At 39.8% G+C, this 22507-nt stretch overlaps 1 protein-coding gene across 2 annotated transcripts in view; it reads left to right on the forward strand.

Annotated features, from left to right (window-relative positions):
• RELN (reelin) overlaps positions 1 to 17544 on the forward strand; it is a 270835-nt gene extending 253291 nt beyond the window's left edge. The window contains exons 52-64 of one of the 2 annotated variants that reach the window (XM_065743657.1): positions 177 to 391; positions 1044 to 1221; positions 1795 to 1970; positions 2329 to 2435; positions 2852 to 3094; positions 3582 to 3757; positions 4907 to 4980; positions 5650 to 5811; positions 6150 to 6307; positions 7121 to 7340; positions 8348 to 8545; positions 8946 to 9044; positions 16423 to 17544. In XM_065743657.1, the coding sequence (XP_065599729.1) occupies positions 177 to 391; positions 1044 to 1221; positions 1795 to 1970; positions 2329 to 2435; positions 2852 to 3094; positions 3582 to 3757; positions 4907 to 4980; positions 5650 to 5811; positions 6150 to 6307; positions 7121 to 7340; positions 8348 to 8545; positions 8946 to 9044; positions 16423 to 16519 (2103 nt within the window). In that variant the 3' untranslated portion in view covers positions 16520 to 17544. Of the gene's footprint in view, positions 1 to 176; positions 392 to 1043; positions 1222 to 1794; positions 1971 to 2328; positions 2436 to 2851; positions 3095 to 3581; positions 3758 to 4906; positions 4981 to 5649; positions 5812 to 6149; positions 6308 to 7120; positions 7341 to 8347; positions 8546 to 8945; positions 9045 to 13577; positions 13790 to 16422 lie in introns of those variants that run through there. The other variant, XM_065743656.1, reaches the window with a different exon arrangement.
• Positions 17545 to 22507: the final 4963 nt, after the last annotated feature.

Consider the following 22507-nt stretch of genomic DNA (forward strand, 5'->3'; position numbering starts at 1 on the left):
AATATGATGACTGTTCTCAGTCTCGGAAATATTTGGATGATATCTGAAGATGACAGCAGCATACAAGAGCTGTTACTGCCATAATTTCAAGTAAAATTCTGCAGGTTCAAATATTTTATAAACTCTACTCACCACCACAATTAATTCTAATTTTCTTATACTCTCTTCTTTATCAGGTTTCTGTTGGATGCAAAACCTCAGAAAAACTTACACAAAATCAGGTCCATGTGCAGTACTCCACTGACTTTGGTGTTAGCTGGAGTTATTTGGTACCTCAGTGTTTACCTGCTGATCCGAAATGTTCTGGGAGTGTTTCACAGCCATCTGTCTTCTTTCCCACAAAAGGGTGGAAAAGAGTAACTTACGCACTGCCTGAAAACCTTGTGGGAAAGTAAGTATGAGTTAGCTACTCATTTTATCTTAGATTCTTGGATTTTCACCTCCTGAAGAACACAACAGGGGACAACCTATTCATTTTCTTCCAAGGAAAGTGCAGACTAGAAACATTTATGTTCATTTATTTCTGCCTAGTTTTATTTCCTGTCAAGATTTATCATGACTCCTGTTCTGAAAAAATGGAACAGTTATCCTTGATTTTCTGAAGCTTACTTCTGTATAGCATGTTCTGCTCTGTTCAAACAGCTGCATTCAATTAGAGAGTAAATTTATGGCCCTACTGAGTGGAAAAGTTCCCCTGTTGTCTGCAGTAGTCGACATATACGCAAACTATTTGTTTTATTCATTTTCTCAGCAAAAATGAAAATCTCTTGTATCTTTGAGTAGTCTTCAAAGAAAGTATAACCAAAAATGAAATTCAAGAAGCTGGAATAGACTTTTCCTGCTTTCACACTGTCCAGATATCGTAGATAGTACAGTTGTGAAGGAGAAAACAGGGGATGTCGTTATGACCAAGACAGCCAGACATGAATTTTGGAAGCCTGGGAGATAGTGCAGTCATAAGTATATTGCATTTCAACTGTCTGTTTTCAGTTGAGCAAAGTTGTTTCACACACGTCTGTTTTTCTTTGTTTCTTTATATATAGTCCTGTGAGATTTCGGTTCTACCAGAAATACTCAGATATGCAGTGGGCCATTGATAATTTCTATCTGGGCCCTGGTTGTCTGGAAAATTGTAGAGGACATGGAGACTGCCTGAAAGAGCAATGCATCTGTGATCCCGGATATTCGGGTCCAAACTGCTATCTGACCCAAACACTGAAGGTAATTTTACTGCACATTTTAAAGAGTGAATTTTGACATGTGTTTGACTGAAAGAAGGAGGTTGATCACACTGGAAATTGAACTTTGGTTCCTAGAAGTCTTAAGATACAATTGCCCATGATTATAATTGATCAAAGGCTGTAGGATTGTCTTCATCATGAAAGAGCTTATTGAAGTGAAGAATACAAGAAGAATTTTGATGTTTCATTGCAGTACAACTTCTGCTGGGGAGAAAATGTAGAACAGCAATACGTATATATATACTGGATATGTACTGGAGTGGTTTTCCTTACATAGTTTTAAATGACCACGCTTATGAAATAGACCCATTCATTTGCACATGCAGATTCTGGTCTGCTGGATCAGGTCCCAGATATGTTAAAATCTAGCCCTAAAATATTTGCACATTTAGCCAATTCAGTTCACTTATGCTTATTCATTCAGGAGAAAAAAAAATCTTTCTAATCTTCATGAACCTTTCAAATATGTTTAGAATTTCTGTACCAGATCTGATCATCAGAAAGGCTTAAGATCATAACTACTTTTCCTTTATTTTAAATACCTTTGTTACAGACTTTCCTAAAAGAGCGCTTTGACAATGAAGAAATTAAGCCAGATTTATGGATGTCATTGGAAGGAGGAAATACCTGTACCGAATGTGGGATCCTAGCAGAAGACACAACTCTGTATTTTGGAGGTCAAACTGTGAGGCAGGCTGTAACTCAAGATCTGGACCTGAGGGGTGCAAAGTATGTCATGTCATCATGTCATTTCAATGGGGAAACACTCACAAACCAGCAGGCAATACCACCTGTAGCTCAGGGAATTCTTAAGCAGTTACAAGCTGCTCTTGGCCAATCCTTAGCGTGTACCATTGCAGGAGGGCTACTCCTTCCCATAAGGAGGACTTTGTGTTTGTCCTTGCTGAATTCCACAAGGTTCCAGTGGTAATTATAAAACAATGCTTTTGGTAATCCTTTTTCTACTTGTACATCAGTGTTACATGCGTAGAAGTTACTGCATTCTGAACATTTTCTGCTAACAGAAAGCAGGTTTCTAGATCTCTGAAGTGCTTTATTAGATGTAAGTCTGTACATTTACTCTTAGATTTCTACAGTACTGGGGAAGAATTGGGAGTGAAAACAACATGACAACATGTCACAGACCAACTTGCAGAAAGGAGGGAGTGCTGCTAGATTATTCCATTGATGGAGGCAAGTATATCTAAGTTTCATCTAAACTACAGCCTTGTTCAGTATTCAATCACTATAAATATCTGAGAAGTCATCAGAAAGATACAAATCAATAAGACTGTTTTTCGTTGAAAAGGTATTTTTCTCCTTTTGATGTTCTTCCTACATCTAAAATTTCCATCTATTGCTTGAGAGAAGTTTTCCATAATCCCCCTGCTTGAATTTACTAATTGGTGGCTTCCAGCCAGTTGTTTGTTTTCCACAATTACAGGATAACTCTTGTAATGAGTAACAGTCATCAGCTACCCTTAGAAGTTAAGATTTGATTATTTAGAAGACCACAGCTATTTCTGATTTCCTATTATCTCCCTTTAATCTTTTAGAAGATTTTACCTTACGTTTGTTTTTATTACTAAATCTACATCTTTTCATTCTAGGAATAACTTGGACTTTGCTTCATGAGATGGACTACCAGAAATACATCTCAGTCAGGCACGACTACATCCTTCTCCCCGAACATGCTCTAACCAACACAACCCGCTTGCGGTGGTGGCAGCCTTTCACCATCAGCAATGGGATTGTGGTTTCAGGCCCTGATCGGGCACAGTGGGCTCTGGATAACATTCTGATTGGTGGAGCAGAGATCAACCCCAGCCAGCTGGTAGATACGTTTGATGATGGTAAGAAAGGCTGTGACATCTATTCTACTGTCTGCCGTGATTTTATTTGAGAAAAGCCCTGTAAGCTTGCAAACACACTTTTTCTCCTTTTTGAGCTCTGCAAATTTTTCATTTTGTAGACAACTACTGTTTATGTCCTGATGGATAAATCCATATATACACATGGACTCGGTTGTGTTTGTGTATATGTATGAATAAACCTGTAAGAAAGGCTTTTTTTTTTTTTTCTTTTTGGTCCACCTCATTTCATGTAAATTTTTGAACAGGGGAATTTTATTTGATCATGTTTTTTTAAAGTACTGTTATTTTAAAATTTACATTAGCTGTCTGGAGCAGATGTTTTTACTGTGTCTGCTAGTAGCTTACTTATTGCATGTCACAACAGCCTGCAGAGATTTAGTGTTTCTATCTAGTGATTCTGTGGATTCATTACTAAGCCTTGATATTTACCCAGACAAATTAAACTGTGTTTAATTCATGTTAATAGAAGGCACCTCTCATGAAGAAAACTGGAGTTTTTACCCTAATGCGGTTAGGACTGCAGGGTTCTGTGGAAACCCTTCGTTCCATCTCTACTGGCCAAATAAGAAAAAGGACAAAACACACAACATCCTTTCCTCCAGAGAGCTCATTATACAACCAGGATACATGATGCAGTTTAAAGTAAGAAATGTTCTCTCTCTACAAAGTAAAATACACAATGAAATGCTATCTAATTTCTCTCCAGAAGTTTTCCTTCTTCCAGCTATAACGCACAATTGGATGAATAACTAATAATGACTTCAATTATTAGAATTTAAGAGAAATCTTGAAGTGTAGGAAATGAGTATGTGAAAAGTTGCATGAATGCTAAATGTCAGATAATTCTGATTGCCTGTATCCTTTGGGGGTTACTGAGAGGGACTGGCATTTTAATAATTCCTTTCTCCCAAAATTACTGGCTCATCAAATACAGTGGGAATAATTGTTTTCTTTCCCACAAAAGGGTGGAAAAGAGTATATACTGAGGGAGAATATAAGGCATGCAGAATTCACCGTTTCCTCCACCTAGTGAATAAACAGAAAAGGCAAGGCAGAAGTGGGCTGGAAACAAGCTGGCATACTGTAAATGCAGAAGCACTCTGAGTAGAAGGACCCCTCTGCTCATTTGTGTAATGGACAGTGTTCTAAATAACCAGAGTAACACTTCTGGATGTTTTACTTTATTGAGGTAGAATTCCGAAAAGAGCCAGTTGCAATAAGGCAGCAGTACTTAGGTAGTTGTTGCCCAGAAATGTTCTAGGTCCTTCCCCAGCCACCATCTCTTAAATGAGCCGAGTACTAATATGAATGCCAAGTGATAAAAATAGTTGTCTGTTTTCTTGTTTTGTTTTTTTTCTTGCTGTATTTTTTATAAAATATAAAACAACACTATAAAAAGGATCTTCAACACTATATAAAGGATACTGTAAACTTTCTATTCTAACATGGCACAAATATGGTTACTGCTTTATACATGCAGGATAATTCTGTTCCTAAATTGGATTGACTTGATTTCACATCGGCATTTTAATTATTACATTTTAAAAATTTCAATATGAAGCTAAGTATTTCACTTCCTCAAATGCTGTGGTGCACCCAGATCTCTGTGTCTCAGAAGCAATGTTTGTTTAGATAGCTAATATGAAATTTGAGAAATCGGTGTTGAGATTCTGTTTGAAAATAACAATGCAGTGAAGTTAAGCAGTACCAGAAGTATTGTGTCTTTTGGCACTTCATCACATTAAATGTCTACCTGACTTGTTACAGCTGCCAATTTTATTTGTGCTATAGATCGTGGTTGGCTGTGAGGCACTGTCTTGTGGGGACCTCCACTCTGTGATGCTGGAATATACTAAGGATGTGAGGTAAATGAGAGCAGAATATATAGAGTTAAAAAAACAGTGTGCTATTGAAAACTTCAAGAGCTTTTCTTTATTAAAGCACTCGCTTTGATGTTCATCTTGTTAAAGGATCTGAACGAATTCTGTTTGCAAGCACTGGGATTTCTGTACATAACTCCCATAAATTCTCTTTATAATTTGTCCCATATGTTGACAGAGCTTGCAGTTACAGTCATGAGCACGTTACTGTTGAAAATGTGTTCACAGTAAACCACATTCATGGGAAGCTGTTGTTTGAGTATGGTACAGGATTGTATATTTAGGACCAAATTTTAAGCAGGTAGAGGTTATTTAATTCTGATTTGGTCTTTAACTGACAAACAGTAACACTATTTCTGCAATAACACTGTGCTGTAGTATAATTGTGCATTATAATTTGTAAAATTGAAGGCATATTCTGTACTTAAATGCTTACGGGTAAATATGGAGCATGGAAAGTCTTCCATGGCTGCACCAGGCTTTCATCCCCTCAGCTCTTGTCTTTCTGTGGCTGCAAAGCATACAGAAACTATTGCTGAGAATCCCTTGGGTTTGTTTAGTAAGATTGGTGGCATCATAACCTTTAGAGATTCTGTTTTTCATTATTCTACCCGTAGTTCTAAAAACATTTTTTGTTGTTGTTGTTTCTTATAGGACAGATTCATGGCAGCTCGTACAGACACACTGTCTTCCTTCCTCATCTAATAGCATTGGCTGCTCCCCATTTCAATTCCATGAAGCTACCATCTATAACTCTGTCAACAGCTCCATGTGGAGAAGAATAACTATCCAGCTGCCTGATCATGTCTCTTCCAGGTAGGCTACCAAAAGGTCAGCTCACTGCGGGCCTGTAAAATGTCAGCTGTCTTGCTGGCACTGTTAGCTTTGGAACAACTGGTGAATTAAAAATGCTTCTTTATTGCTGGATTATAAATCTGATGTAGAACTAATGTTTTTGAGAAAGCTCTTCTAAGCAGAAGTAGCTACTGCCAATAATATAGTTGCGACCCATTCAGGCTGGGTCTTTCTAGTTATTAAAGTCATAACCCTCTCATGCAGTTGTTTTTTTTAATTTCATCTTCTGGAAGTTCACTGTACAGATCTGTTTAACTGTTAGATATCATAATATCATATTTGGGTTTTGATATTTGCAGTGCAACTCAGTTCAGGTGGATTCAAAAAGGAGAAGAACTAGAGAAACAAAGCTGGGCGATCGACCATGTGTACATTGGGGAGGCGTGCCCTAAGCTCTGCAGTGGTCGAGGATATTGCACAACTGGAGCTATTTGCATTTGTGATGAAGGATATCAAGGTTGCTTTTCTTCAATTTCTTTTTTACACAACTGCTGCAGTGTAGTATAGCTCAAAGTTAAACAAAAAGATGGAGTGATATATCCCATCTAAATACATCACTGGAGTGCTTGAGTAAACAGACTCTAAATTCATAATTTGACAGGGCTGCAGGTAACAGCTCTTCCCTACATTTATTCTCCCTGGACTGAATCAGTAGCTTCTGCTGTCTGGCAATGTATTTAAAGCCCATTCAATCTTTGTTGAAGCCAGAAGGTGGCTTTCAGCCCTCTATTCCTTCCACTCCTAGGGGAAATGTACATGGGACCCAGAAATTGATGGCACATGTAGGGAATTCAGCTCTGCACACAGTCACGACAGGGTGTTCTGCTCTAGTGCCACAACCCAGATCAGCACATGTCTAATGGTACCTGAGCGTCCTCATCACATTATAACTGCTTTGCGGGAGTGAAGCCAAAGTGTTCACAGCCTTCCAGGGCAGTTTTGTAACTTTTTATGAGGTCAGATTCCTTTCCAGTTTTAAAGACATTTCTCCTCAAGCATGAGTTTGAAGTTTCTTACATTGGTACCAATGGAAAATAGGGGAAACTGTTGCAATTCTTGAAGTTGTACTGCTGTAAAAAATAACAGATTGGCAGCTTCGGTTTTATAAAAATGCAGTGCACACACTATTAATGGATCTGCTGAAGCCTATTCAGCCTGTAGTCACCCTGTATATTGAGCCACGAACTTGAATGTAATTACAATGGATTGTAACTGAATTTTCCCAGTTCTTTTTGCTTTTTGTTTTATAACTTTGCTGTGTCATTTTTAGGTGATGACTGCTCTGTTTTTAGCCATGATCTACCCAGTTATATTAAAGATAATTTTGAATCTGAAAGAGTTACTGAAATAAACTGGGAAACCATTCAAGGAGGAGTGATAGGGAATGGATGTGGACAGCTGGCACCCTATGCCCACGGAGATTCACTCTATTTTAATGGATGTCAAGTACGACAAGCTGTGACTAAGCCTCTGGATCTCACCCGAGCAAGGTAATACTTTGAGTGTAAAAGTTCCTTCAGCACCTCATGAGAAAGGAAATTCTTTCTGTGTGTGAAGGCATGTGAGGCAGTACTGAAGAGGATGGACTAGCTTGGCTTTACCATGCAGTCAGATGGAGCTGGCGGATAAACATTAGGGCTGGCAAAATGCTTTGTGACTTTCATTTGGGAGACAGAACTAGGAGGAAGCGATGTCAAATGAAAAGGTCAGCTGTTTTCATCATGTCCAACAGAGAGCTGCCTTGTAAGCCAGAACTGACGATGAAGCCATTGGCAAGGACTGGATACCAGACTGTCTGGACCAGTGCCTGATCTGATAAAACAAATGTTTTATCATGCCATGTTTGCATGTGCCTCCGAAGGCAGTCATGAGTGAAGATGCTATCAGTAATTACAGGCTCATTTTCCTGTTTCAGCTGTCAAGTAAAATTATATTTACCTGGAAATGAAAATGAGTATTTTTTTCTTCTGTAAAATCTCTTTGGCCACAGAAAAACACATGTAACCAGCCTGTGCTGACCCTTAACAGAGCGACAGCTTTCTGAACTGGTTTTGTCTTTGTCTAAAGAATGACTAGAAACAGAGTGAACCAGCAAGTGGGCCAGATATAAATCAGATTCTTCGTTTCATATTTGAATGCCTAGGTAGAACTTTGGACTTCTTTTCAGTAGTTTGTTCAATTTCTATTTGCCCCTCTTTAGCTCTTCATACATTCACTTGCATGTTTGTTCTATTTATATATCTCATTTGTGTCCAGGATCATTATAAAATTGGATCTATTTCCTACAAATATATGGAAAGATGCTATACACAGCAAATTACTGCTTTGAAAGAGGAGCTGTGTTTTAGATGTGAGAACAAATAATTTTGCATGTTAGAAGTAATGATTCTTGAGAATCCTGAAATTTTTAATAACTGCAATAAACCTGGAAGTACGATTGTCCTTGTCTGAATACTTTCTGCATATTGACAATACCTTTTCTCTCTGTGTTTTACAGCAAAATCATGTTTGTTTTGCAAATTGGAAGCATTCCACAAACAGACAGTTGCAATACCAATCTAAGTGATCCTAACACTGTAGACAAGGCAGTGCTCCTCCAATACAGTGTAAATAATGGAATTACATGGCAAGTAATTGCACAGCATCAGCCAAAGGACTTCATACAAGCCCAAAGAGTGTCTTATAATGTTCCCCTGTGAGTACCCCGTCACATTTCATTACGTCTAAATGCACAAGGTGCATTTATGGTAGGAAAGACTCTATTTTTGCATCACTGTAAGAAAAATAAGGTTGATGAGAGGGTAGGCAAAGAAGGAAGTTTAAGGGGAAGGCTAATTAAGAAAGGAGAGTGTGTATCAAAATACTTGGGAAAAAGCATGATTCATTTTTAAAGGATAAGAGGAAAACATACTTAATTCCTCCTTTTGTGTGTGCATTTTTTTACTACTGAACATTTTGTGCTTACAGTCTGGTGATCTTTAGGGGTGTACAAACAATGCTTCGGCTTTGCTCTCAGTTCCTGTTGGGGGAAGACAGAGAAGCACAAGCCTTTGTTAGTCAGGAGCTCTCACAGGCTCTTGTGTTTGTGATGACAGGGAGGCACGAATGAAAGGAGTCTTATTGCGCTGGTGGCAGCCCCGTCACAACGGAACAGGTCATGATCAGTGGGCTTTGGACCACGTAGAAGTCGTCCTGTGAGTATCAGATTCATCTCATCCCACTCCATCTCAGAAATACCTCCAGCATGGCACAAGTGTTAAGTTCAGTAAGAATCACTTTGGCTCAGGGAAACTTTTGAGAATCAGTCTTTGCTAATGCTTTGCCCTGACTGCAACCAGCAGCAGTTAAGACGGCAATGAAATATGTGGCACAGCAGGGGCAGGTGTTGTGCCTCATGGAAAAACGCAGGAGGGAAAGTGGGGCTTTATCACTACCCAATATTGGTGTGTTCCTGTAGTGTAGCAATGACTGTGAAGTAGATTGTGCTGAAGCATAAAAAAAAGGATATTTCTGTTCAGTGCTGTGCTGCCACATAAAGCTGATTTATATCCTTTCTAAGATACAAGAGTCTGCTGTATAGCTCTTTGCACAGAGTAATGTTGTTGTGCCTCTGAAAAATTTGCATTAGTAACTAATGCCTTATTCATTTCCTTTTTTAGTAAGAAGGATACTGTTCAGAAACAGGGTTCACTATATCAGGTTCCTATGGTCCGAGCTATATTCATCCCCTTGTCAAGACTTTACCAAGTAAAGTGTCTTCACCCTCCTGGTTCTCCCACTATTAAGATGGGTTTCGCTGTCAGCTAACCCATTGTCCTGTGTTATGTCACAAAGAGATGACCTGCTTTTTCTCTAACAATTTAGTTCCAGTAGAAGTGAAATGCTAGTGGCCTCACGGGCGGGAACTCATCGCTGACAGTGGTTGGCAGAGAGAGGCGTGCCTGCTCCATAGATAGGTTCAAACGTTCCTTTTATTGACTAATTTACAAACCAACAATGAGACGTTAGGCTTGAATAACATCCAGACTGTGTAATTATAAGGTTTCTGTCTTTAAATCCGAATTAGCAGACACTGCAAGTAATATTTTGTAACAGTAGAAAAGTGGATTATCTGATTGCTAGTTAGCCCTGTACTTCTTTTCACCAAGCAGCACCAGCTTGCATGGCACTCATATCAATCCCAAGCCAAACTGGTCCCAACACTGAGTAACTGTACACGCTCTGCTGCTTTTACACCCTGCTGGGCTCTGCTTCCATAACATTAAGCTTAAAGCTTGAAGGAACAGAGGGATGGATGTGATTCCAGCCTTAGTTAATAAGTGGCTGCAGGATGCTGCACCATTAAAGACAGGAAAAAGCATAAACCTGCAGGAGGTTCACAGTGTTCCAGAAACCATAGATGAGGGTACTGCTGGTTATGAAAAGTTTCCATTTCTTTCTGCCTTGCAATTAAAATAAAATAAAAATGGAAAAAGCATGTGGGGAAAAAATAGAGCCTAATATTACCCATTAAGCAGTGCAGCACGAGTAGAAATAGGATAGATTTATTTAGGCTGAATTCTGAAGAACTGCTTTGGCAATGAAATTGTCAGGTTATAAACTAAACAAACAAATTGAGTTGTGACGATTCAATCATGCATTTTATGCTAGAGGGAAAAACAATAAAAATGCTATAGAAAGCTATCACACCTTGCCTAGGGAAGGAACCAGGTGGACAGGTAATGCCTCCTCCCTTCTCTTTTTTTTTCCTCTGTCTGTTAGCACTAGCTCTAGGTGATCCTGCACATACCAGGGCTACCAGCTGTGTTAAGACATGTCAGGAATCCCAGGGATAGGACTTAGCTTTCATTCTTAATATTGCTTCACTTTTCAATGACCAGTATGGGCCTTAATCTCTGAATTTCCTGTAATTTTCAATGTCAAAAGAAAAAAGGAAAAAAAAAAGGGAAAAAGAATCATCTTAGAAAAACCCATCAGAGGCAGCCTGAGCTTCCAAGCAGCTGATGCTTTGCCTCTGCCAGACTCTCTGCTTCATCCCATTGGTAGTATAAGGGCCTGAAGGCACCCAAAATACAAAGTAAGATGCTCTGAGCAGAACCAGCATGTCAGCAGTTCTTTATTTTCTGGACACGTTAGGCTTCCTTGCCTGCTGTCTTTCACTTTTCCCACTCAAATCCCCATTCAATTCAATTAAAACTGGAAAAGAAAAAAAGAAGTTTAGAAAGGAAGGTGCTGAAAATTGAAATCTTTATCACCCCAGGTACAGAAACCCCACCAGCCCTGGGGCAAGCAGGCTGATTCACTGAGTCAGTTCTCCAGCTAGAGAGGAGGCTGTGGGTGCCCTTCTTCACCCAAAAAAAAAAAAAAAAAAAGAGCAGAGACACACAGCCTGTACTAAAATCATTTAGCAGGGTGTTGTAATTATGTAATTTTCCATTAATTTTATAGGGAGTTAGTAAGTTTCTGCCTGGCTAATTTTTCTTAAAACTGAAATACCATGAAAAACCTCTGTGGTTCTCAAACTGGAAATTTCCTCTGCTGGCACTCAGACCTTGGCTCAGAAAGGCAAGAACACCCTGGTTCTGGGAAGTGTTGCTGGTCTGTTTCTTATACAACCTGCTCTCTGTCCTCTTATAACCTTGCCACACCTCCACCCACCTGAGGTCCTCCAGCTAATGAGCACAGACACACACCACTCTGGCCACCGTCCAAGGTATCCTCTTTGCCCCATGTAAGGTCTGCTCACAGATGTGGGTTTTCATGCTTGTTTGTGCTCTAGAAACCCACATCACCACAGCAGACACCTGTGTGGCGTTATAGCACGAAGCTGACCTGTAACAGGAGGTGTGGTTTCAGACAGAGAAGTTCCTGGTTTTCAATACAATTTGTCAGCCCCGAGAGTAGTGGAGGAACCACAAACGTTTTTCCCATACTCTCTGTACCTGTTAGGCTTGGCTGCCTGCAGGCCCAGCGTGTGCAGAGCTCTGCCAGCTTCCCCTTGAGTTCGCTGTGCTCTCCTTGAGCGGACTATGGGTGAGAGTAGGAAGACAAGTAAGGAAAGTACCTGCCTGCAGGTAGAGCTGGTCTGTAGGGCTGTAGTACTGCACAGAGTTTTCTGATTTTATTCCCCAGTCAATATGGGGAACATCTCTGCTCCTCCTTACAGTCCTCCCCAGAGACTGTCCACCCAGGGACAACTATGTGATGATACACGTTTACATGGCTCAACTCTCCTTAGATATCCAGAGTTTGAAATTCATTCTGTCATGAGCCCAGCTGCCGTGCCGTAGCACAGATGCAGCCCACAGCTGATACATAGCCAGGGTCACAGCACCGGTCAGTCTAATTGATTTCTGAATCAAGGGACATCCTTCTCTTACCAGCAGTCACATTTTCAGGAATCAGTTTATTTGCTTCCTTTTTGTCAGGGGAAAAAAACAGCCTGCAGATCATTTGTGCATCCAAAATATATAGGGAAGATAAGAAAGGCTGAATGAGCGCTTTCGTGTGTTCCTTTGGATCACCACACTTTAACAAATGGTTTGAATCGCTCATTAAAAAGCAGTATTATTAATGCTGTACTGCAGCTGCACATGGTGCTCACATTGAGCACCTCTTTCCGATGCAGTACCAGCTTTGACTATGGCATACATTAAATCCATCTTGCCAACTAACCATTGGCCAACTCATTTTAATAGTGGTTGATATCTATCATGTGATGGAAAAAGATATTAGTTAGCAAGAGCTCCAGTCCCTTTAAAGCTAGTGCTGATAATTCCTTTTTAGTGCCACATTTTTTCTCTTCAGTTGTAAAGAAAGCTTTGGGCACAACCCTCACGTGTTCCATGACTGTGGCTCTTCTTAGGATAAAAAATGTATTTTACTACAGACTTAAGAGTGGTTTTTTGTGCCCCTGTATTTCTGCCCTAAGAACAGCCCATTTCCAACTCTGCATTTCATCTGCACATCGTTCCTCTCTCAAAGGAGAGCTCACAGCCTGTCTGCACAGATACCACGCACTTCTTTGCATGTGCACTTGAACTGACATTTCTTTGTGTATAGGGAAGGCCTTTATTGACTTCTTCAAATCCAAACTGATAAAAGATATTGAGAATAAAAAGACAATGATAAACTGAATACTAATGGTCTGGTGTTGCTTTCTTTGCACCCCAAAACTCATGATGTAATTCATGGGAATTGGAGCTATGCAATGAATGCAAGTAATATTACCCCACCTACTTAATTATGGTTAATTGTTTGGAAATAGAACAAATGCCTCCATGGTCATCACTCCATGCTCTTCATTTTCAAGATAGTCTCACACTTTTGGCACAAATGATTTAGTGAGGAACTCAGGTTGTATTTGGTGCAAAGAATGCTCATCTTATTCTGCAACATTAAAATACAAATTATATATCCCAGCTCTAGCAAAGAGTGTTTATGTGGAAAAGCATTATCATCTGCTTTATTTTTTAATAAAAAGCAATTATTTGAATTTTAAATTAAAGTACGAACACAGCTATAACAGAGAACAGAAATATTAAAACATTAGGTAATTATTTGAATAATCACTACATTTATGCCAAATTTAATCTGATGCAGTCTGTGCTTTTATGACATTTTTATTATGTTTCTAAAAAGTGCATGCTGAATTTTATAGAAAATAAAAGTATAAGCATTGATTTGAAATATCAGGAAATAATTTGTTCAATTTTTATTTTCAAAAGAGATGAAAAATCCTATATTGCCTCTAAACCTCATCAGGGTTTTATGACTAATCACAGTGCTGCATGCATTGAAAGGCATTTTCTAACTTGTGTTGTATTTCATTGTTTGCTGTCATTGGTTTTACACTAGAATAAGGTAAGTACTTTCCCTGAATCAATACGAAATATAACTTGCTGCTACAGCTACAGTACTTTCACAAAGTTTTGTCAGTGATGGGTCTGTGGAAAATCCTTTGTGTTCTCTGAGGTGTGCCACACAGCTCTCTAGGGCCCTGATCCTGCAGCTCTGCCCCAGGGACTCTCAGGGAAAGCTAACATTAGCCAAATGTGTTCAGCATCTCACCGCTGTACAATGGCAATTCTAATGGGGCTGCAGCACAATAAGATCTACAAATGAAGGGCTCCCATCCCATTGAATGGGCAGTCTCTCAGCTCCAAGGGGGAGTTCCTGCTATTTTCTGTACTTAATGACTACAGAGTTGAAGCCTTGGCCAGGTATACTATGTCAGTGAATATGTCTGGTGCCATAGACATGCATGTCTCTCGGACACACAGCGAGATTGTGCCAAGAAGTTCTTGTTACTTGTAGCTATGCTGCTGCATGGTGGTCGGAATGATCTGCTAAAAAGCCAGAGTGACTCCTCGTCATAAACTGTGCTACTCGTCTCTCTAATCCAGTGCTCCTTGTCCCGTGAATAAACAGAATTCAGACAACATATATAAAAATTAATTTATAGAGAAATTAATATAGACTTATTTTGTTGACTATCACCCTATACCTACTACAATACAGCGCTGTACCGTATCTTATAGGAGACAGCAATTTATCTTTAACAAGAGCAAAAATCATGCTATAGCAGGCATGAAGTTTTTACCTACGTAGCATCCAACCCAGCAGTTGGGAAGCCTACCTCAGCTTTTGGTGAGAACAAGTTTGAACCATGCCAGTACAAGCTAAAGAAAACCAGCATTTAGTTCTTGGGAGTTTAGATTTCTCTTGTTTTTCATACACTACACTGCTGTGGTGTTCCATGCAAGACAAGGAATATACATTTTCTTGTTTGTAACGTCTTTACCATCTCATAAAATATCAAAACCAGACTGAATATACATTAAAAAAAATCAATTTTAAATTTTAGGTAACCTTTCTTTATTCCTTTTCTCATATATTTCTTTTCCTCTCTTTTTTGTTGTTTTTGTGTTTGTTCATAGTTTTACACGTCTTCATCACAACATGTGTGCCAGTTACAAAATGTTTAGGCACTGGAAGTGAAATATAGGCCAGGCATACCTAGAAGTGTCCAAAATGGTGGAAATCTCTGCTGAGATGTAGCTGAACGTGGGCAGAGAAAGGCAGTAGAGCATCACGAAAGGCCAGGACCAAGGACAGCAACCCACTGTGCCTGAGCTGCCTGCAGGGTGATCCTGCACAGAGTATGTGATTAGAATGAAGGCTGGCCTTTAATGCTTCTTTGCACTTAAGCTACCAAGTAGAATTAAAACCATACAAACTGACCACTGTCACTCTCTCATACAAAACTTCTAAATTAGCACAGAACTTTTCAATTGAAAAAGTCATGTGAAGTTCAAGGACAAGTCAAACTCAAATGTTCTAGAGCACTAACTTAAACAAGAGTGCAAAAAGTTGTGTTGGATCCGTCCGTTGTCATCAGGAGCTGAGTGCTGTTTCATTCTTGAATGTACCAGTGGCAAAAAAACCCAAACAAGTAGTTGTTTTCATTTTTCCGTGAAATTGGATAAAGACATTTTCTAACTAGTTGGGAGGCAGCTTGCAATTTATTGGCAGTTTATGTTCTTGATTTTGACACAACTGCTTTTATTTAATGTTATCAATGACATTCTAGGTTAGATGTTGAAAAGGGTATAATTTTGTTACGCGTATTTTTGTAGATGAAGTTAGTATGGTACAAAGCATAAGCTATCTTCGCCTCTGGAGGATCATACTTATTTTGCAAAGCATGCAATTGTTTCTTTTTCCTGAGGGCCATATTCATTAAAAATAGGCTTATGCACTTGAAAGTATAACCAATTACAGCATGTGTATTTACTTCCTATGGGCTGGGAAAAATCACAAATGACATCCTACCTGAATGTAGGATCCAGCCCTTTGGCATTAGATAGGTTTCAGGTACCGAAGTCCCAGGCTGAGCAGCCTTGTGCACTGCTGCCCTCTCATGGCTCTTTCTTCCCTCAGTAGAAGTAGAAACCTAAGTAAGATGAGGTCTTCTCCACATAGGTGTGAACAAACGTCTCTTGTGCAGTCAGGATGCAGTCTCCTGCCTGGTCTCTTTCCTTGTAATGATGCTGACTTCTCAGATCTTTCTTTAATTTGGGATGAGGAGTATAGGGGAGGGAAATATTAAATCTGCATAAAAGCATTATATACTTCATTTCCTCTAAAGTATAGGTGGAAGATAATGAAGTAAAGCTTTTCCTCTGTTCTCAAGATACAGCAATTGATGTTCTGAGACATAAGGTGTCTGGAGTATAAGACTGCAGTGAGAAACACCCTATATTGAGAGTGTATGAAGTGCATATAGCTTTAGTGAATATGGCCCCAGAATCACAAGTTTTAATTAGCTGAAATCTCTTAACCTTTCCCTAAACTAATGAACAGTAAACAAAAAGCAAAGTGGGACAGATTCTTGATTGCCTTGTACCTTGTTGTACCAAGGGTGAACTTCACACTGCTTTACACAGGCTTCAAAAGTAATGCAAGAAACAAGAAGAATCTGTCCCTCTAGCTCATTGCTCCAGAAGAAATTTAAGTACCTATAACAAACTGACATTCTTTTCCCTTCCCCTCGCCCTTTGATTTTAACAGCACTCGCAAACAAAATTACATGATGAATTTTTCACGGCAACATGGGCTCAGGCATTTCTACAACAGAAGACGAAGGTCACTTAGACGATATCCATGAAGAAATGAGAAATTTATTTTTTCCTCCCAACATGTGATGTGTTGCTTTCCATTCTTTAAACCTAGCACTGCATCTGGTTTCAGGACTTTTCTGCAACTGGCTTGATGAATAACTGAAAGCCTTTCTCAAGACAGAGTGTACACCACTTTTTCGCACTGTGAACTAATGAGAAGTGACTTATTTTCTCATAGGTAAATGTTTTAATGTTGACGTGTCTGTGAAAATTGTGATCTGTTGTAATATCAGTTACAGTGGCAGTATTGGAAGTAAGCAACTAATTCTGTCTAACAGGAAAAAAGGTTTAAGCACAAAGACTTTTCAGATTTTATGTTTAAAAAGCGTACATACTAAGTACAGAATTTAACATTTTTTGTCACATAGGTATTTAAGTGCACTGTATTTCAGCTCTGTGTCATTTTATATGATTAAGTTATCATTGTTTGTCCTCTTTGTATTCTACAACATGACACATCGGCACTGTATTTACTTGTTTTGTTGTTGTAATATTTTTGCTGCTGACTTTTGGGCTATTTACCTTCTGACAAAATGTATTAAAAATCCAAGTACCTAATCAAGAAGATAATTGCAAAAGTAGTTGTAAAGACGTTGATATCTTTCAGTCTTATTCTTTTATATGTCTGTTGGTTAGCATTGTTTTGTGGATAAAAAAAGAATGCTTGACATGAAGCTTTTTTTCTACTAAGCAGTTGTGGATGAAGCCCCAAACAGAAGTTCCCATTTCCTTGTCTCAGTGTAGTCAGTTCTCTGCAACTGATTTACTTACAGTAACTGCCATTTGGTGTCTGTAGTAATGAAGTGATTTGTAAACAGTGAACGTTTCATTGTGTTCTCTTAGGTGTTTGTTTCTCTTGCGGGTCATGTTTGTATCTTCTGATAAAGTTGTATTTACACCAGCAACGTTATACTGCCCCTATAGCCCTAAACTGTCTATTATCATAAATAAAATGCTTCACTTTATGGTGAACCAAGCTAAAGATCCATGCTTCAATAAAAATAACGTCAACAACTGACTCTGATGTTAGACTTCTCGAGCCATGTAGGCTTTCCAAGGAATCATAAACCAAATTCTTTTACTAAATATCTGGTCTGTAATGCAAACACTGACGGTATTATTTTTTATATACTTAAGACATCACTTCACTTTGAAAATAACAGTATCTGCAAAGGCAAACAGAGAGATCTTCCCAAGCTTGTTGGAGCCTGTCCCAGTGCAAGGAATGAAATGGGACCATGGACCAATACACACACTCACTTTTCTTTATCTGCAAACCCAACATGGAGGTGTCATGCGCCTATGGCAATAGTTTACACCTCACAGCTTTGTCCAAGCATAATACCATTCAGGATGAAAATATGTCACAAGTCCAAGTCTGAAGACAAATACTGGTGTGAATCGGTGTTTCCAAACTCTGACCAGACCACACAGCACTAAAGGGTTCTGGCTCAAGAGAGATAGGAGTCGCTATTTCTTCACACAGAAATAGAATTAGAGATTAGATACATGGCAGGCCTTGCTAAATTGTGTCGCACTTATGAAATGTTTTCCTAGATGCAAGAGGAGACTAACAAGTACCTGGGAGAGAAATCTATGCGGGTTAGTACATAAGTAAAACACAACACGTTCAGGAAATCCCCTGAACTAATAATGGCAGGGCAGGTATGGAATTGGCAAGTATCAAAGCAAACTATCATACACAGAAAGAATCATACACTTAAATCTTCTTGCACATTTTCTTCTGACCACTGGTTTTGGCACTGTACTGGTTTGATCCAGTACAGCTTTTTTTATAAATTCATGCCCAAAAACATAAAATGTGTTTAACTTTTGAGAGTTTTTACGGTCAACAGAACCCAAGAAGTATAGAAAAAAAAAAGAAAAAGAAAAAAGAAAAGAAAAAAAAACCCAGGTCATTCAGTGACCAGCAAGTCAAAACTTTAGCTTGGTCAAAATTATGCAACCAGCCTTTGGCAAAACAGGAAACTTGCTGCAAGAGTTCATGTGCATGCTTTCATGACTGGAAACAAGACAAAGAATCTATTCAGAGAAAGAACAGGAGGAAATAAGTTATTTTATTATAGAACATAATATCTTAATGTTTGTGCAAGAGATTTTAAAATATTGTAATAGAAAGTTTCACCCATTAAACAAACAAAAATGCAAGATATTAACACTCATATTTTTTAAGATAATCTTATTTATCCTAATATGCCAATACATGAGTAATGTTTCAGACTAAATTCATGTGCAGCTATTGTGTTGCTAGGGTAGGGAATTCATTTATTTTACAGACAGCAAGATAGATATAATGAGGCAAATAGTCTAAGGTCACTTTCCAGAGAAGAGGCTGGCATAGCCAGAGAAGCTGCTTTTCACAATTGTATTTATTTCTCTTGAATAGTGTTTGCAATTGTGACTAAAGCGGAATCCCCCAAGGCATTTCACAAGAGCTGACTCTGACCTGTAGACATGCTTATTTCAAGAAAATCATCCCCACTGGCAGATTTCCAAGTGATTTTATTGTTAGTCCTTTTCAGATTCCATGAAGTTCATCCTTAATTTTCGTGTGTTCCTACAGCACACAGAGCAGCATGCACATGCAGTGTATTCAGTACATGCACTATTTTATTTTTTCTTCCATATGACTGAAAGTAATGAATCACCTGATGCTAAATAGCTTGCGAAATAGCAAGGGTGACACATCACATAATGGCAATAAACCAGTGACAGTGCTATAAAATGTACTGACAAGCTTATCTACTGATAAAAAACTTCACCATGTGTAACTACGAACAGATACCTTTAGTATGCCTTATGGTCTTTCTCACTTCCCCTAATCAGCTCATGAACCCATATTCCAGTAAAATAAGGAAAATATAAGAGAATGAAATAAAAATATTGAAAAATGATGTTCTTACCTGCTGGTGTTCCTGGAACAATGGAAGACCAAAGTTACCATAATTTTGCCTCTAAATAGTCTTCTCTTGAGGTTGCTTCATTCAAAGCTGGTGACATTACCTCAACCAAAATAAATGAGTGGAGCACACGTTTCTTGAAGGTCTGAATCAGGCTCTGCATGAACAGAACAATTCAGAGAAATGGTTAGAAATGAAATAACAAACCAAATACAATAAAGGACAATATGTTGTCAAAGTGGAAATGAGGTACGTGCACAAAAACTGAGTAAATACCCAGCTAGGCATCAAAACCAGGGGAAGAGAATCAACAGCATACAATATATCGAAAAATGTCATTTTGCACTGTATCAACAGAAGCACTTAGGTAAAGTACAGAAAACACATGCAGCTGTCAGTGCTGGTAAGGTAGACAGTAGTTATTGGCAGCTGAGCCCTTCACTTAAATACAGATGAAAACAAACAGAAGAGATTTCAGAGTACAGCGGCAAAAACAAGACCTCTGGGACCTGAACCTTCCAAACAGAGAGTTTGTTTAGTCTAGAAAAGAAAACACTCAGGAAGAAACACAAGAGCAGCTATAAACATGGTTCCATGTTTCAGTCACTTGCTAACCCTTCAGAGCAAATGCCACTGGATAGACTTGCTGCCCCAGCACCATCTCATTACTTATCCATCAGTGAGCAAGCAGGCTCTGCATGAAGCTTCACTGCAGGATGCTCAGCAGCAGCCACACTGCCAGCCACCAGCAGCCATGCAAAGGGCCACAAACTGCAACATCTAGCAGACAAACCCCATTTGGTTCAGCTCTGGAACCACAAGGCTTAACCAGGTGTGAGCTCAACAAGGGAAACATGACTAGCAGGTTGAGGGAGGTGATTCTGCCCCTCTGCTCTCGTGAGACCCCATCTAGAGTAGTGTGATCAGTTCTGGGGCCCTCAACACAAGGACATGGAGCTATTGGTGTGGGTCCAGAGAAGGGCCATGAAGATCATCAGTAGGCTGGAGCACCTCCCCTACGAAGGCAGGCTGAGGTAGCTGAGAGTCTTCAGCTCAGAGAAGAGAAGGCTCCAGGGAGACCTTATAGTGGCCTTCTAGTACCTGAAGGAGGCCTACATGAAAGCTGGGGAGGGACTTTTTATTTGGGCATGTATTGACAGGATGAGGGAAAACTGATTTAAATTGGAAAAGGGTAGATTTAGACTAGATATTAGGAAGAAATTCTTTTCTGTGAGGGTGGTGAGACACTGGAACAGGTTGTCCAGAGAGGTTGTGAATGCCCCCTCCCTGGAAGCACTCAAGACCAGGCTGGATGAGGCTGTGAGCAATCTGGTGTAGAGGGAGGTGTCCCTGCCTACAGCAGGGGGTTGGAACTAGATGATCTTACAGGTCCCTTCCAACCCAAACCATTCTATGATTCTATAAAGGAGTGACCTCAAACCTGGGCTGCTGTGGGAGACTCAAAGCCAAGTTAAACCAGTAAGGGACTGATCTGGCACCTGGCCCAAGGACATAGGCATGGCATTGTCATGGAGCATGATGGGGAGAGTTTGAGCCAGCAAGCAAGTGCCTGATAAAAACAGCATTTCAGGGGTGGAGGAGTGCTATACAGGAGGGCATGGGTAGCTGCTGGATTAATAGTCTGAATCTGTATTTATTTTGAAAGAAAATGAGTTGGTAAAGTTTCTTCAGCAGAAAGAAGAAAAAAGAAAAGAGGGAGTATGGGGTTTGGGCTTTGTACTGCTCAAAGAGTTTGTGGCAGAGAAATGCTTACAGAAGGGCTTGGCTGCTTCCCTGATTGCTTCTGGGCCAAAGGCAGTGCTCTGGGAGGTGCTGGGCAGAGTGATGGATTTAGTGGGTGCTTCTACATTAGGCTGCTGCTGACTGCATGAGCCGGCTGGTAGCCCCAGGTCCTTCTTTCCCTATGCACTGACAGCCTCCTGCTGACACACTGCTTCAACTGCTCTAGAAATAGCACATGCAAAGCCACTCATCTGGTTTGAATCCATCCCTCCAAATAATCTAACAGGCACCTAGCTTTGTTTAAAATCCAGTCCTTCTCAGGGAACATTTTAAAGCATTTGCATTTCAACACTTTCAAGGAAGTTTTAATGGTGAAGAGGGAAATGTCCTCGTGTTTGAGCCTCTGCTAGGATACCTGCTATTATGCACAATGATAAAACCTGCCATGACTAATGTATCTGCACAGGACACAGGTAGTCACTAATTAACAGGAGTGCTTGGAGAACCAAGCCAGCTGCCACTGAAATCAGGAAAATCCCCATCAATCTTAACATGTTTTACTTCAGTCTGTAAATATCCATCTCCACTTCACTAGTTTGACCTGTCTTAGGATGTTCACAAAGCTCCACAACTAAACGTATGTGTGTGTCTTGTTCTGCCTCATGAAGTTGAACCAAGAGAAGACTCCCAGGCCTAGTAAGGGAGAGACTGGGTGCAAATCACTCCTTCTGATGCAGTTTGCCATCTGTCCTGTGAGGAAAGCCCACTCCAATGAGGAGTCTCCACACCCACCTGTCTGACTCCCAGGACCATATTCCCCATCACCAGTTACATGAGGAAGAAGGAAGCAGAAAATAGCATGGCCCCATGCCTGAAGCTCCAGACAATGAACTCTGGGTCTGGCCTTCAGCAGCACCTCGCAGCTCCCCACGTGCTCCCACTGCTCCACAGCCCTTGGTGCTAGCTCTGGGGCTCTGTTGCCACCCAGACAGGTGGTGTGTGTCATGAGCTGGCTGCTCACAATGCTCCTCCACAGGAATGTTTCAGTCTCTCCCATTGTCCATGTTGTTTATTCTGTACTAACTTCCTCTCCCATCCTCTGTTATGACCAAACATCCACTTTTCATCTTGTTTCTCCTGTGTTCAGCACTTCAGCATTGAAGCATCTTTTACCAGTTTACCAGACAGTGCTGGAAAGAAGCAACAAAAAGAATTAACCTTCCCTTTGGTCATGCTGCAATGCACGCAAGAAATTGAAACCAGCTTTAGTGCATGTATTTAAATGTAGCTATTGACACAATGATTTTAATA

Source organism: Cyrtonyx montezumae, unplaced genomic scaffold, assembly GCF_038088225.1.
Source record: "Cyrtonyx montezumae isolate F1298 unplaced genomic scaffold, pur_monq_1.0 scaffold_3, whole genome shotgun sequence".
Classification (NCBI taxonomy): Eukaryota; Metazoa; Chordata; class Aves; order Galliformes; family Odontophoridae; genus Cyrtonyx; species Cyrtonyx montezumae.